The sequence below is a fragment of the Pleurodeles waltl genome, chromosome 5 (assembly GCF_031143425.1).
Source record: "Pleurodeles waltl isolate 20211129_DDA chromosome 5, aPleWal1.hap1.20221129, whole genome shotgun sequence".
NCBI lineage: Eukaryota > Metazoa > Chordata > Amphibia > Caudata > Salamandridae > Pleurodeles > Pleurodeles waltl.
Genome location: NC_090444.1, coordinates 1,344,025,602 through 1,344,042,880, shown reverse-complemented (window position 1 = coordinate 1,344,042,880; position 17,279 = coordinate 1,344,025,602). Strand labels below are relative to the sequence as shown.

Here is a 17,279-nt window from a genome sequence, read left to right as displayed (position 1 = left end):
GTTCAATCAGTCTTTTCCGGTGTCTGCTCCTCTGCTCTCTACACTGCATGCAGAAGCCAGGAAAGATGCATCTTACAGCAATTCACTATCCGGGCATATGGGCAGTGATGACCAATGATTTACCTTGCAATTTTCTTTCTCTAGTGAGAAGGATACTGCCTGGTAGTTAGAGGAGGGTTTTCCTACTGGTAAATGACCTGATTTAGATAACATTAAATAATTTTTGGAGCATCAATATTTCCCGCCTGTGATTATTAATTCCGATCAGTTTCTAGTATATTGATCAATTATGGTGCCAGTATGCACCCTTTCATAACACAATGCTAGGACTCAAAACTTTTGTTGTTATTTAACAGGGAGCCATATTATGATGTATGTTTTAATTTAAATTGTCAAATTTACGAAGATGAGGCCTGGTAATCATAGCTTCCCCAGCACAGGCCACAACAGTGACCTCTATATATGGCATTGAATGCAGTTTAAAATCTATGAATGTGGAGTGTGATGTGGAACTTTCTCAGAGGAGACAATTATGCTATACTGGTGAGAGCTAAAAAGTTATATAAAAGGGGACGGCTCCGAATAAACTTCACATAGGAAGCAGTATTACATTTTTTTAAATTTATTTTTTAAAGTAAAATCCAGTTACAGGTGAATGTGAGGGGTCAGAATTGAATAGCCATATTAATAACTATTAAAGTGAGAGGTTCCATGCTGTGTTTAATTCTGTATCCGTTGACAAAAAGGTAAAAACCAACAGTCACATTAAACATACAAAACTGCTACCAACCATTGTCAATTCTGAGAAAATCATTACTTTGCAACATTCTTACATTACAATAGCAAACAGCACATTTAAAATAAGTACATGACTTACTGCCTACTAAATTGGCAAGGGAAGAATCCAAGTCGCCTCCCAGGACTTTGCTTGATCCGGATGCATTCATGGACATTGAAATCGGAGACCCTGAAGACTGGGCAGCAGGGACCATTGGCATGAGCAGATCACCTAGACCATCAAACCCTGGAACAAATATAATATTTGTCTCAGAACAATGCATTTAAAGGTGTATTTCATGAAAAAGAAAAACACTTGGGTACTTCTTTGTGTTACCAAATAAGTTAACTTTTTACCCCATATTTATATCATAGCCTCTTAAAGAACTGAATGTTTAAAACACTATGTAATGTTAAGCAATCTTCTTAACTTTATACTGCAGTGTAGCAGTACTCAAATCCTAGGTCCTTGTTAAACACAATTCTCATCAAAAACAGTTCAACATTCTACATCAAGTGGACTTAGTTTAGTTCTAATGAAAGTAACACAAAGTAACAACTTGTCAATCATGATTATCTACAAAAAAGGATAATTTGTTAGGTTGACACATGTTGATAATTTCTCTTAAATTATCACCATCGTAATTCCACCCTTGACCAGAATCGCGCTGTACAAAAATGTGGCAGATGTTAAAAAGGTGTGCATGTTACCTCTTTATTCTTCACCTAAAGAAGTACTATCAAAGAAATTAAGCAATTCAGAATAGGCTCAGCAATAACTTTAAATGTAATGTGCAGAGTATTTCGAGTATTTGGCCATCTATGTTTGCAGTGTGCACCAGAGAACACTGGGAAAGGTGACTGCTCCCCATAAGTGCCATTTCTAAGAGCAACCAAATTACAGAAACCTCACATGATATCTAAAGAATCTCTAGGCATAAACAATAACTATTTCTGCAAGAAAAGGTGCTACTCAGAAATCATAGATTTAGGAAATGTTGGCAAAATGCAACAGCAGTCATATGGTTTCATGATGTGGAGGGCTGGCCCAATCTCGTGGTGAGTCCTATTTGACTTTCAAATCTCCTTCACTGCTCAAATAAGTGGAGTCATCAAGAGTACTGATGCAAAATGATGATACAAGCTGACTAATAGCTCAAAACTGCTATTAGCATAGAAATGATAAACAAAATTCTTTAGTGTCATTAAGCCTAGGCATTTTCTTGCTTTACATTAATTGGGTGATGTCCTGGCTAAAATAATGCAATAGTCCTACCATGGAAACTACAAAAATAGACCAAAAAGCTACAGAGAATCCAAAATCCAGCTTCCAAACTCTGCTCAACTGGAAGAGATTAGGAGAGGTGGAATGGAAAAATAAAATAGCAACTCTGGAGATCATATGAAAGAGTAGGGGGCAAGGCCTGGAACACCACCGGAAGCCCAGCCCCCATTAAATGACTAGCCACCTTCCTAGATTCAACGAGTCCAGAAAAACAAAAATCCGGAATCCAAAATGAAGAACCATGGAAGACAACATGTCAAGATATAAGGATGAAACTTTGGAAACTGCTGATATGACTGCTGCCCAACTAACTACTCTTCAAGGAAAGACTAAAACGCCACTTGTTGCGACGGGATGAACCAATAGGATCAACCATCAAAAAGGGTCAGGACAACACCCAACAGTCCATCAGGGACAATCTCCCTTCCTTCTGGGGAGATTGTACTTGACACACCATCATATATATACTCCCATTCCAATATCACTGGATTGAGATCACTGTAGCATCACGCACCAAGGCGAGTATCATCATACATGCTTGGGGTACATTCCTGTCACTGAACATTATATGCGATACCTAGTGTAATAAAGTGGCTGAAAACTGACATGAAGGCACTCTATAAAACACATGACCAAAGAAGGAGTGTGATTAAGGAAGGTGACAGATGATCAGGAAACACCTGTTCCATCTTGGCAATCTTGCCCAGAAATTCAGCTAGCAATAGAATACACGTCCAAACTGGCGGAATTGAAAACTTGTGTGGATATACTCCACACATTACATTAACTTAATCAACTATGCACTCAATGTTGACAAAATAGTGACATAACAGTCAAAACCTTGGTTTAGGAATATGTATTGCAGAAAAGTTATAGACTAAATACAGGACTAAAAATTATACAAAACTGCAAGTTTTGGATAAAAAAAAAAATCACATGGTTACGCTTCAGAAATCTACTGCCTAACTAAGAATATATAAAAGTTGGCTATAAGCTCTGAAAATCATTTATACAAGTCAATGGAAACACCACAAAAACCTTCAAGTTTCAACAATGCCTCAAGGAAAGACAGTCAACATAATATGTTTTAGGTTATAAACCATTGAACAGAACAATGGTGGGACTTAGTCTAAATTAGGAGGAAATGTAACAGACAAAGCAATAGGTCTGTCAAATATTACTAAAATCAGTCAAGAAACCAGTTAATTGGAGCTAATTTCTGAAACAGCCAGTGGAATAAAGCCCTCCTGTTAAATGGAATGCAGGCACAAAATACATACTGGGGTTAAGGATTGTCAGAAGAACAGTTTCAACGTTTGTGACATCTGAAAGAAATGACAGGTAAGAGCAAATTAAATGGTAGGGAAAAAACTAAATGAAGTCAAAATACAGAACTAACTCTAAAGGACTACTGTGATGTCATGCTGCCTCTTATGTCATGGTAGCCTCGTCATTGGGCATTGATGTCCAGCTCTCACCATTATATACTGAATAAGGTACCCCCACAGTAAATAAAAAGGATGCTGTGAGTCTGTTGGACCTGGCCCTCTTTGCATGGTCACCCCCAAATGTTTTGCCTTCACCCCCATTTTGATGAATTTGTTTTTGCTAGCTTCAGGACTTTGCAAACTTTATCACAGCTAAACAGTCCTAAATGGCCTTGTGCTCCCTCCTTTAGACATGGCAAAATTGGCTTACACCCAATTGGCACATTTAAGTTATTTATTAATCCTTAGTAAAGTGGTGCTACATGTACCTCAGGACCTGCAAATTAAATGCTTCTATTGGTCCTGCGGCCCTTCACGTAAGTAGCCTTTTCAAACATGTCAGATCTGCCACTGCTGACTGTATGCACTTTCAAACTGCCATTTCAACAAGGCAAAACAAAACTTCCGCCAGACCTAAACCTTCTCTCTTAATGGATATGTCACCTCTCGAGTAGGCCATAAACAGCCTATAGGCCAGGATGCAATATATTTACGAAGTTGGACATGTACTTTTAAGTGTTACATGATCTGGTAGTGAAATACTTTAAAATTAGTTTTTCACTACTATAAGGCATATCTCTCCCATAGTATAACACTGGCTTACCTTATTACTTGTAATACGTGATACCATTTGTTTGGGAGCAGGCAGAAATTTAATGTTTGGTGTCTAAAGAATTTATACTTGAATTGCTCTTTAATGATAAATCAGATTTTAAGCCCCAACTATGAGAGACACACAAAGAACATCACCCTAGCTTTTTTGATCCCAGGCCAAATATTAGATCCTCAGACCAACTCTTCAGATCATTTCTGGGTCTGTGGAAGACTTGAAGGACTGCTCTGCTACCTTCTGCTGGAAGGGCTGCCCTGTCTCATGATGGACTGCTCTGCTACCTGAGGAAGGAGGGCTAGACCTGCTCCTTGAACACGGAACCACCAGAGTGACTCCAATGGATAGCTGACTGACCTGTTCTGAGCTATAGGGACATACCAAGCGCCAGAGACCTGGCCTGCATCTGCCAAATTCTTAGAGTCAACTGGACCGATCTGTACCCTGCTACAGTCCTCTGCTGGAGTGAGTCCAGAACCACAAGAAGCACCCCCCTCCCGGCTTCAGAGTGCACTCCTGCGGTTCAGACTTTGGGTTTCCTCAGAACCAACGCATGTGGTGCAACTCAATAATGCATGTTGAAGGACCTCATACAGCAGCACCTCGCAGCTCCTGAATGGTGGATGCATCGGAACGGATGCAATGCATCTCAGTTCAGGACCTCACATCACTGCCTTTGCAGCTCCTCATCGGAAGCAACACAGCTCGTTACAGGACCTTACACTGCGGCCCCTGCAGCTGCTGATTAGAACCAATGCACCACAACACGGTCCAACGCAGGGCCCACACTCCATTGCAGTTAGATTCAACTTCTGACTTTGTCCCGGTACAGTTGGTGCCTTGTGCTTTTAAGTGCTATACTTACCTTAAAACTTTGAAATTGCCCCTCTCTGGCTCTACTGATTGCATTTTACTTGTTTTGGTGTCAAATTTATTAAATTGTACTCTTGTTTCGGTGATAAATAATGTATGAAATTGTACTCTTTTTCTAAATTTTTGTGGGTTTTTTCTTGTGTTGTGTTTGCACATAATTGCTGTTTGAGTGCTGCATAAACGCTTCATACATTGCCTCTAATTTAAGCCTGACTGCTTTTGTGCCAAGCTAACAGAGTTAAGCACAGGTTAATTTAGTGACTGTTTGTGGTTTACCCTGACAAGGACTGTGGCTGTTTCTTGAGAAGGGCTGACACCCCCCTCAACCAACGACCCAATTTTTCACAAAGCCATTAAACGGTTCTGTGCCCATATAGAGGAAAACGACCCATAAGCAGAGTTGGCACTATGGAAATGTAATACTAGGTCACCCCTAGAGCTTTCCCATTGAAAGAGCTGCTGATAACCCTTAGGAGCATGAACATGGCTTAGCTGACAATGTAAGAGAGCATCATAACGTCACTTTGACGAGGGCCCAAAAAAATTTTTTTTAGCCTCCACTGTTTTTCAGCTTACCTACCTCTTTCTGCAATAATATTAATTCTCATTAAAGGCCTCAGTATGACCCTGGCAATCACCAGACTGCCGGGGTCACGGTCAGACGACCGCAAAAGTGGTGGGCCGACCGTGGCATTATGACGTGGTGGAGCTGCCACAGTCCAACCGCTGACACGGCCAGGCTTGGGGGGGGGGCTTGAGGAGGGGAGGTAGGGAGGGGGGTGTGTGTGACCGCCCATGCACTCTGCATGGGCAGTGCAGGGGACCCCTTGCGCAACCCGTCACGCATTCTGCTGCCTAAATTACGGACAGTGGATTGTCAGCTGCAATGTTACGGTCCTGCAGTGAACTCCTGGTAGGGCCGGCGGGGTTCAGGCTGCACAGGCAGCCTGATGGTGGGAACAGTTTGGCCGGCAGCCCCTGCCGCCCGCCAAACTCATAATTAGGCCATAGGTATCCAATTTAGATCTCAGTGAATGGAATACACTATCACAAACATGACAGATACCCCGTCCACCAGATTACAATTCTAATAGGATATAAAGAGATCGTAATACGGTAGACGGGATATCCGTCACGTTTCTGACATAGTATTACCCTCCTCCAAGACCTAAATCAGGCCCTAAGTGTCTTCTTAATGTCCAGTATTGCTCTCTCCCTGAATCTTCAGCTCCAATCTGATCATATGAAGTACTGTGTTCTTGAGTAGAATAAAGTAACTTGGCTTCTTTAATTGTTCGGCTGTCTTTCTTACCCTGAAGTAAAATACCACTTTCTCCTTTCTTCAGCCTCTTATACGGTCATATATCATGTCATTCCTCAGTATCCTTGTCACCAATTTATTTAACACATCCTTGCTCTCCTTTGGCTTCTTTCCCTCTATCCAACCTTAAAATATCTCTTGTAATTTACTGTACGCAACTCTACTGCCTCAGGCACATTATAACTTTGCCCGTTTTTGTAAAGCATCTCATCACTTGCTTTCTACCCTGTAATCTGCTCATTCTCAAGACTGTAAGTGGTGGAGAAAATGAATCTTTGGGTCGCGTTGCATGCGAGCACTGATTTTCAGCCGCAAATCCAGTGGCAGGTCGATTTTTCAGCCACAGATCGGAGTCACGTAGATCTTTTCCATGCAAGGCGTTCTGTGTGTGGATTTCTTCCTCTTAGGCTGCCATCTTCTCCTTTCAGGATCCCAGGAACTGGATGGGCACCACTTGGCAGCGTAGGAGTCTCTCCAGAGACTCCAGGTGCTGGCAGAAAGAAGTCGTTGTGTCCCCGAGACTTCAAACAACAAGTACGCAAGCTCTAAATCAAGCCCTTGGAGATCTTCACAAGAAGGAAGGCAACACAAAGTCCAGTCTTTGTCCTCTAGCACAGGCAGAAGCAGCAATTGCAGGATAGCTCCACAATGCACAGTCACAGGCAGGGCAGCTCTTCTTCCTCAGCTCTTCAGCTCTTCTCCAGGCAGAGGTTCCTCTTGTTTCCAGAAGTGTTCTAAAGTCTGTGGTTTTGGGTGCCCTTCTTATATCCATTTTCTCCTTTGAAGAAGGCCTACTTCAAAGCAAAGTCTCTCTTGATTGTGAAATCCTGTCTTGCCCAGGCCAGGCCCCAGACACTCATCAGGGGGTTGGAGAATGCATTGTGTGAGGGCAGGCACAGCCCTTTCAGGTGTGAGTGACCACTCCTCCCCTCCCTTCTAGCACAGATGGCTCATCAGGAAATGCAGACTACACCCCAGCTTCCTTTGTGTCACTGTCTAGTGTGAGGTACAACAAGTCCCAACTGTTAAACTGACCACAAGGAATCCACAAACAGGCAGAGTCACAGAAATGGTATAAGCAAGAAAATGCCCACTTTCTAAAAGTGGCATTTTCAAACACAATCTGAAAATCAACTTTAGTAAAAGATGCATTTTGAAATTGTGAGCTCAGAGACCACAAACTCCACACTTGCAACAGTGAAAAACGAATTTAACAATATTTCACTTTTATGAGATATAAAACACATTACTATATGTCCTACCTTAACCATACACTGCACCCTGCCCTTGGGGCTACCTAGTGCCTACCGTAGGGGTGCCTTACATGTAAGAAAAGGGAAGGTTTAGGCCTGGCAAGTGGGTACACTTGCCAAGTCGAATTTACAGCTTTAAACTGCACGCACAGACACTGCAGTGGCAGGTCTGAGCCATGATTACAGGGCTACTCATGTGGGTGGCACAACCAGTGCTGCAGGCCCACTAGTAGCATTTGATTTATAGGCCCTGGGCACCTCTAGTGCACTTTACTAGGGACTTCCTAGTAAATCACATATGCCAATCATGGATAAGCCAGTTACATACACATTCTGTAAAGGAACACTTGCACTTTAGCACTGGTTAGCAGTGGTAAAGTGCCCAGAGTAACAAAAACAGCCAAATCAGAGTCCAGCACACATCAACATCCTGGGAAACAGAGGCAGAAAGTTAAGGGAGACCACGCCAAGGATGAAAAGTCTAACAGTTATCTTGCAGGTAGACACTCTGCTGGGGAAGCTGCTGTATGTCTTATGGATATTGCACTAGATGTCTTCCCATTGCTTTCCGTGAATAGGCATACCCAGGTAGGCTTCCCAATGTATTTGGAGTCAATAATTAGTGTGTAAGTTTGACTTCTGTATAGTGTAATAGGTTTTGAAGATAAAGAGTTTTGTATCCCTGAATGAGCAGATTAGCTTTATAAATTGCTTGAAGGGGTCATGCAGTGCAGGGAAATTTGCAGGGTGTAGTGCCCAGTGTCTTTGGTGAGTAGTAGTGAAGTTATGAGTTTTATAAAATTTGAAATTCTTCTCTCCAGTGCTCAAATGTTTATCTGTCCTCTCAGAAATAGGTGACCCAGTATTCTGCAGTCTCACTGCTGCCATCCCAAACATGAGGTATGAGTAGTCACGGGGTTGAAGTCAGGGTTCCTCACAATGGTTGTGTTGTGTGAAGTAAACGTATTGAATTTTTTTTTTTATTTTTTTTTATTTTTATTTTTTAATCGCCACCTGGTCCCATATCTAAAAGACTGTTCTGGTGAGTGTGGCTATGTATGCACTATGCACTCTTAGGGTGGTGACAAATGGGAAGCCAGGCCAGATACCACAGAGGTGGCATGTCATTGTGTGGTCCATGTGGAACCAATGTTTCTCCTTTTCCTGGACCACTCATTCCAGTAAGTATGGCAAGCATGCTACCCAGAAATATTCTATTAGTTGTAGGCTAGAATTTTCTGCCTTTGTCTTGCAGGAGCATGAGGAGTTTATTGGAGATTCGGGGCATTTAGCTTCCCATATGAATGTACAGATTTTGTTCTGCAGGAGAGTGATGGCTCTGAGGGAATGGGAGTAGGGAGGGATTGAAAAAGGATCATTGGGGTGAATAATAATTTCTACTACATTAATTCACCATAGCCATGGTATTTATAGGGGTGGCATTTTCCAATGTTCTCAAGTATGTTTCTACAGTACTCCAGCCAGTTATCTTTAGGCCATACTTCAAGATGGCTAGTAATGTTTAGACTCAAGTATCTAAAAGATTGCAAATAGGACCAATGCTTGTAACTCTGTAAGATCCTGAGGGGGAATGGTCAGGCTGAGTACATTTGATTTATCCTTATAAACAATACAACAGAGTCCAATTCAAAAGTTTCTAGTGCAGCAACAAAAATGAAAGATTCCATCAGAATAGTTAATGTGCAGATCATCCGCTGAAACTCATGAGAGAAGAATGACCAGATCTCAATATAGAAAGCTGTCAATGTCCCTGACCAGTTTATCAATGGGCATTTCCCAGTGACGGACGGTGCGGGTGACTAGAGGCAAAGTTCTGGCATTTTGCTTTCTGTAGAGCTGCAAATAGAGCCACTGATGTTGTGCCCCACCTTTGAAAGATCCTCTCTGTTACTGTTTGTTTGAGCTCCCATTTGTGGGAGCATGAGACTTGTTTGCTCACTCTGTCTGCCTCAACATTGTCCTTTCCCAGTAAGTATATTGCCTGAATGTCCATGTTCCTCTGTATTGCCCATTTCCAGAGCAGTTAAGCCAACCTTGATAGGAGTGGGGATTCAGTCTCCTCCTGCTTGTCGATGTAAAACATTGCTGTTATATTGTCTTCCCCCAAAGCTGGTTCTGGAATGCTTTGAGGGTAAGGAAATCCATTTTCAGTTCTAGGAGATTGATGTGTCGTACTGCATCCTGATCCCTCCATATCCCTCTTACTTTGAGGGACCCCATGTGTGCCCCTCCATTCAATGTGAGAGGCATCTGTGGTTACTGTCACAGATGGATTTGGTTGTATAAAAGGCCTTCCTTGTGTAATGTTTTCTCTGTTCCATCACGGCATTTCCTCCTGCACCAGCTTCGTTAGTATTTATTTTTTCATATTGATGGTGTTTGCCCTGATTTAATCGCATGCCATGTAGATGTCCCAAGAGTCGCCGATGATGTGGTTCTGTTAGTGCGGACCCCCAATACCCTGCAAACGTTGGTGACTCATTTTGTCGAGTTCATGAGCAGTCTAGATTTTGCAACAAACCATGGCAATCAAAGATTATGGCTTGTGGCTCAGGGTGCGCTTCCTCTTGAAGGCTTGTTGTTCAAGGGCAGCCCCCGAGTAGTGTTAAAAACTTCAGCTACTTGGGTGTAATTTTCAACTCAAAGGGCTCTTGGCAGCCCCAGGTATCAAGCTCATGTCTAAAGGTAAGCAGAAGCTATTCTTAATCTTCAAAGGACAAGAGGGGAAGAGGACTTTAGGATCCTTTCTTAAAATCTATAATCCACAATGCATTTCGGGTGCCACATATGGGGCAGGAATTTGGGGACATTACGACTGTGTTACCCTCCAGTTAGTGGAAAACCGATTTGCCAGAAGATGCTTCAGCTTCCACCGAGCCCCTAATTATATTATTAATTCTGAGCTAAGACAACATTATATAGAAGATAAGGTACACCTGGCTCCGCTTGTGCTCTTGATTAGAATCTCGGCCATCCTCCAAGCAGAGTCGTCATTACGGATTGCCTGAGCCTGGAGAGAGGTCTCCTTGGTTAAGCTATATTTTTAGAACATTTCAGTCATTAAAACTATCTGACCTATTCCTGAAACTTGAGGAAGTCAACAAAGTTGATAAGAACAGGGTAAGGTGCCTATTTGGGGAAGCTTACGAGGAGAGGAGGCTAAAATCTGAGCTGACAAAAGTACCATGCTGACGTTTTATAGATCTTTCTCGACATGAAGCATGTTCTGTATCTTTCCCTGAATTTAACTGATTGGGATCGGTCACTTTTGTTTCATCTCAGAGCTGGCACAGTCTGGAGGCTCCTGAGTAATGGGTGACAATCAGACTTCCTGGGAGCCTCTCCTTTAGCTTGTAGCTCTGTAGGGACCTCTAGGCAGTTATTCTTACATTACATGCTTTTTTTCAAGCACTACATTCATATATGCCACCTTTTTCTCAAACCTGTGTTAAAATCATCAGGTTATCGCAGGTGTAGTGAGGCCTTGCACTTTTTGCAATTATTGATTACACCAGACACCTGTTTTAGTGTATGTTCATTCTTAAGGTCCGCAGTACAAACAAGAACTATGGAGGGTAACTACTATTGCTTGTTTTATTTTACCTGTTGATACCTATTTTGGCTCTGTAGCGTCTGACAAAATTATACAATGACGAGTTATGGAAATTCGGAATTGTATGGTGTTAATGATTCTGTCTTTTATAATTATGAATGTTATGTATTTATTGCTTTTTAATTATTTATTTGGTATTGGCTTAGTCGTTTATGGCCTTAACTGCCCAAATTAAAGATTTTATTATTTGATTGATCCTCCTGTACTTTTTATGTGACAACCACTAGCTCTTGCCAACTCCCCGTTGCCTGTGACCACTGACTTTGAAGCCACTCTTGGATCTGTCTCATGTGAAGTCTTGCATATGGGATCAATGGAAAGCAAGATGCCATCTTCCCTAGTAGTTTCCCCACCGTCCTCGCTGTCAGACCTTGCCCCCTGCGGTAATGGTAAATCTCTTCCAGAAGGGATTGAGTCCTCTTCGAGTTAGGGTATGCTTTCCCTTAAATTGAATTCAATCTTACACTCAGAAAAACCTTTTCCTGTTCTAACTCTGGAGAAGACTTCGCTATGTTCAATGAGAAACCTAGTGTGTACAGTGTCTGCATTACCCAGTGAATATACTGCTTGCAGAGTTTGCTCTTACTAACCAGTCGTCAAGCTACGGATATACATGTATTACTCTTCATCTGAGATGCACAGCTACAGCTGCAAGGCATTTTGTAAGCACTTGGTGCAGAGATTATTCCAAATGCCAGCACAGTATGTCCTGTTGACCACAAACCTTAGGTATTCCTTGTGTCTTGCATTCATAGGGATGTGCAGGTAGGCGTCCTTCAAGTCTATGGTTGCCATGTAATCCCTTTCTTGAAGTTGTCTTATGACTTCCTGTAAGGCTGTCATTTTGAATCTTTATAATCTTGTTTATGAATCTGAGGACTAGAATTGAGTATAAGGATCCATCTACCTTTGGAATTAGGAAATATGTAGTTTAATTGCCCTTGTTGATTTCCTGTTTTGTGATGAATTCTATTGCCCTCGTGTCCAACAACTCTTCAACCTCTTTGAGATGAGCTATCTCTTCTTTTGAGTGTATTTTCCTCTTTGGTCCCCTTCCTAGGGGGAATCTGCTTAGTTCTATGCAATATTCAAATCGGATTGTTATTTAAAATCCATCTGCCTTAAGTTATTTTCCTCCACTCCAGGAGGAAGTCCTTAAACCTTCCACCGACTGGTGTGCTGTGTTTGAATTTAATGGTTTTTTTTTCCTTGTCATTTTTGATAGCTTGGCCTTCTCTGAACAGTCACTTATTTGCAGGAGCTGCACCTCCTCTGGCTGTTTGTCTTCTCCCTCTGAATCTTCCTCGAAAGGAACCTCACCCCTGTTGCGGATGCTGCCAACTTTGATCAGTTGAGGTGGTTTGTGTCCTGCTCTGGAAGCCTTGATGTGAGCTTCCTGTCTGGAAGCTTTCCCTTGAGGCTGGTCATCTTGTAGTAAATATTATCTTTCATAATCATCCTCGAAACTGCAGTGCGCCCATGGACTTTGCTGTTTTGTTGTTGTTCTTTAGTTGGTTGAGACTTTCATCCACTGTGTTTCTGAGCAGTTGTTGCCCATTGAAGGGGGGTGTTTATAATATTCCCCTGCACATGTGGTTTAAACCCCAATATTCTCAGCCATGAGTGACGTCTTATTGCGATTCCCATCACCATCTGTCACCTTGATGGGTCTGCTGCATCTAACGCCGATTTTAAACTTATTTTTGTAATGTTTTATCGAGTTTCAGTAAAATGTGCTGCCCTTCTCCTATACTGTTCAGGGAGGTGTTTTAACAGCTCTACCATCACCTCCTAATGCTGATAAGCATGCCTACTGAGCTGCGCATTTGAGTTTGCAATGTGCCACTAGTTTTGCAGTGAATCCGAGTCCCACGAGTTCCATCCTTTTGTCCTCTTTTTCTGTTGGGGGACTGAGGTTGAGGGGATGTTGGCCCTCGTCCTGGCTGTAGCTGTGATTATGGAGCCTGCCGGAATGGTGCCTTTTATGTAAGCCGGGTCCTTCGAGGAAAACATATGTCTTTTCAGCCCTTGGCATCACTGCTCTACATGTGACTGGCTCCTTAAAGGCTTTTCATCCCTGGTTGAAGATTCTTTGCTTCTTGTCCAAGTTTGAAGCAATGTTTCTAGTAGGAAGCAGGATTGTGGTTTATCCTCCTCGAGCTGTACATTAAACCTGTTTACTGAATTTTTGATGGCCAAATTGTACATTATAATCACAAAAGGTGTGGGGTAGTAGGAACAGGGGGTAAGACTGGGTTAGTCTTTAACCAGTGCCTGGTTGCATTAGGTTGCTTGATAGGAACCAGAAAAACCGTGACCCACGCCCTCGTCACGAGCCGCCTGGACTACGGCAACACCCTCTACGCCGGGACCACAGCCAAACTCCAAAACCGCCTGCAACGCATCCAAAACGCCTCGGCCCGCCTCATCCTCGACGTACCCCGCAACAGCCACATCTCCGCACACCTGAGACACCTGCATTGGCTCCCAGTCAGCAAAAGGATCACCTTCCGTCTTCTCACCCACGCACACAAAGCCCTCCACAACAAGGGACCGGAATACCTCAACAGACGCCTCAGCTTCTACGTCCCCACCCGCCCCCTCCGCTCCGCTGGCCTCGCACTTGCTGCCGTCCCTCGCACCCGCCGCTCCACGGCGGTTGGGAGATCTTTCTCCTTCCTGGCGGCCAAGACCTGGAACTCCCTCCCCACCAGCCTCAGGACCACCCAGGACCACTCCGCTTTCCGGAGACTCCTAAAGACTTGGCTGTTCGAGCAGCGATAACCCCCCCTTTCCCCCCTAGCGCCTTGAGACCCGCACGGGTGAGTAGCGCGCTTTATAAATGTTAATGATTTGATTTGATTTTGATAGGGGGTGCTGTGTTGCCCTACAGGAGTAGCGGGGGATTTTCCTTTACGGACTAGGTGGTCTCACACACATAATAGTGTCTTGCTTCATCATATGACCACCTAGCCCCACCTAAGTAAGATGATACTACTCAGGCGGACTCGACTTCTGGTTAAAAGAACCAGAGGGAGTGCTGAAATTAAATTGACTGGATAGTTACAGTGATCCAGAGGGGGTGAATAATAAAATTACCTAACATGTCACCGGTGGCTCTTGTTAGTTTTAATGGTGGTGCATGTTGGTAAGACTAAAACTAAGGGGGAAGGCTCGTTAGAGGATAATGTCTCTTGGAGTCTAAAAGGGGTTGAACATGACCAACATGTTTCTGCCCTCACTAAGTGCTGGTAGGTCAGGGGCATTCGTCAGGGTCGGAGCACGTGTAATAAATACGGTGCTCAAAGTGAAAGTGTGTGTCCTACCTGAACAGGTAGTTCACGGTGGGGTAGGCCCCGGAGCTGGGGGCGTATTGCCTCTGGTCTGGCTAGAACCAGGGGGGGGGGGGTTTCCCTTGTAGTCACACTCACGCCAAAGGGAATACCATGGGGGGTACCTACGTGCCGGAGCCAGGCCAGGGGTCTCAACCCCTTTTAGACTCCAAGAGACATTATCCTCTAACGAGCCTTCCCCCTTAGTTTTAGTCTTACCAACATGCACCACCATTAAAACTAACAAGAGCCACCGGTGACATGTTAGGTAATTTTATTATTCAGCCCCTCTGGATCACTGTAACTATCCAGTCAATTTAATTTCAGCACTCCCTCTGGTTCTTTTAACCAGAGGTCGAGTCCGCCTGACTAGTATCATCTTACTTAGGTGGGGCTAGGTGGTCATATGATGAAGCAAGACACTATTATGTGTGTGAGACCACCTAGTCCGTAAAGGAAAATCCCCCGCTACTCCTGTAGGGCAACACAGCACCCCCTATCAAGCAACCTAATGCAACCAGGCACTGGTTAAAGACTAACCCAGTCTTACCACCTGTTCCTACTACCCCACACCTTTTGTGATTATATAGTTTCTTTTGGGAGGCGGTGTGGGTTAGCCTTGCTTCCCTTGCTCTCTTTCTGTGTATTTCAAATTGTACATTCCCATGTCATCTGGGAGGTGAGGGCTTTGATGGGTATGATTCTTCAGACGAGTCTGTCTCTAAGTCCTCTCATTGTTGTTCCATGTGTTAACTCCCCTCTGAGGCCTGACACCTTCCAGTCTGCTCTTTATCCTCCTCATAGAAAAACACTTGTTCTTCTGTCTAAGGATCTGGTGTGAGTGGAGGCTATATTTCTTCGACTTTCATCACAGATGAGTGTGTTTCAGCGTCAAAGCTTTTTGATGAATTCTAAATTCTTTACAACTATTGTCGAATTCCTTTCTCCGATGTAATAACGCGGACATTCCGGCCTCGAGCCGCCTCCCTTTCTTTTCAGTGTTGATGGCCCGTTTGGGATCTTTGTCTTTGACATCAAACCCTCTTTCGACGTGGACTCTGTCAGAGCGCTTCTGTGTCCTGCTCTCGACTGTTGTGCTTTTGATGTTGAAGCATCTTTTTACCATCCATCCTTTGACGTTATACGTTTTTTCGGAGTTTTGCTACCAGCAAAATTCCCCTTGAGGGCTCCGTGAGAATCCTTTCCTTGGGTGATGGTTGTGGGCAGTAAGATGTTTGACCCTGAAGGTCCCTTGTGTGTTCTAGTCCGATTTTTTTGATTCAGAAGTCTTGAGCAGAGTACCCAGTGTCTCTTACCCCCACATTTTGGCTCTTCTTAGATGCTTGTTCCTCCACGTCGATGATTTTCCGATAACCTTCTGATGTCGCGCCTTCGGCTCCCTGTGCTATTTTCTCATCATTGTCGCTCAACAGCCAAATGTCTCTGAGAGACGGTGTGGACTTCTGGCACTGTAATGCATGGTCGGTCATTCTCTGTCTCACTCTTACCTTCAAAGTCTTCAGTGCAAACACTGCGCAGGTGATGTAATCTTCACTCCAGGGTTCCCGTGGTAGGCAGAGATTACACACCATATTTTTGTCCTTTTGGGCATACTTGTGGTGACAATTTTTGCAAAACTGGAACAGCGTTTTCTCCGTTACTCCGAACAGGGGACCCCCTGAATGAGCATTCTCACTGCTCTGTCAAATGAACAAAACTTATCTTCCTCTGGCTTTCCTTTTTTGTCCACTTCCTGCCGACAATTTTTCCCGATTCTACGAACTTAGCTTCAAAAAAACTTCTGACTCCTTCCAAACTATTTCCTCGTGTTGGAGACCTATCTGCTAGCATCCAGACCCAACAGGAAAAAAAAAAAGAATCTGAATATGGCGACCAAGGGCGGTAACATCTGGAGGAAGTAGGACAACATTACAAGGGGACACCAAATGGTGGTTTCAGTGATGCCCACCAGCAAACAAAAAAATCAAAAGGACTAAATCAATGGAGAATTCCAAACACAATCACTAGATGGCAGAATAATGCACAGCATGTGAATCCATAAAAGATTCATGCTGCAAAACTGTAGGTTGTATTATTCCAAAGACATTTAATACACATTCCATATGAGGTTACAAGCCATATAAGTGATTTAATGTGCATCAACAGTGGGACACATTATGTTTCCCATGAATGGCTGCTTTGTGAGGATGTTCTGAGCTCTAGGGCTGACAATGGCATGAAGCTACCACAGGAAGGGTATGGAAAAGTCAATAAACCAAGTCTTTGTGACCACACCAATTCTCTTTTCTTGAGGCAAGTTAAGAAGGAGCTTGATAACACAAATTATCAGGACATCCTTCCAAGGCAGGATATATAGCTGCATGGTACTTACTCCTATGCCTTATAAGAGTGTAATCATCGATAAGCGCTAAAAGTTGTGCTGGTAGAGAGGAGATGGTTACTGACTGAAGACATCCTGTTGAGGTCAGAGTTTTCCAAGCCCTTTCCTGCTGTTTAAAATACTTGATTCCATCAGGAGGGCTGTAAAGAAGAAGTAGAACTGAATGCCAAAGATTCCACATCCTGAGTCTGGACACAGACGTAATTGTTGGGAAAGTTCTTATATGAGCACCGATTATCAGCAGACCTCTGATGAAATCCTCTGATGCCCTGGACTTTGGAACAATAATGGCAAAACTGTCATGCT

General features: G+C 43.4%; 1 protein-coding gene across 11 annotated transcripts in view; it reads right to left on the bottom strand.

The window, feature by feature from the left end:
• Positions 1 to 17,279, bottom strand: part of SNAP91 (synaptosome associated protein 91) — a 639,351-nt gene that overhangs the window by 112,649 nt on the left and 509,423 nt on the right. For all 11 annotated transcript variants that reach the window (XM_069235597.1, XM_069235603.1, XM_069235599.1 and 8 more), the window contains one exon: positions 878 to 1,024. In XM_069235597.1, coding sequence (XP_069091698.1) covers positions 878 to 1,024 — 147 coding nt within the window. The remainder of the gene's footprint in view (positions 1 to 877; positions 1,025 to 17,279) is intronic.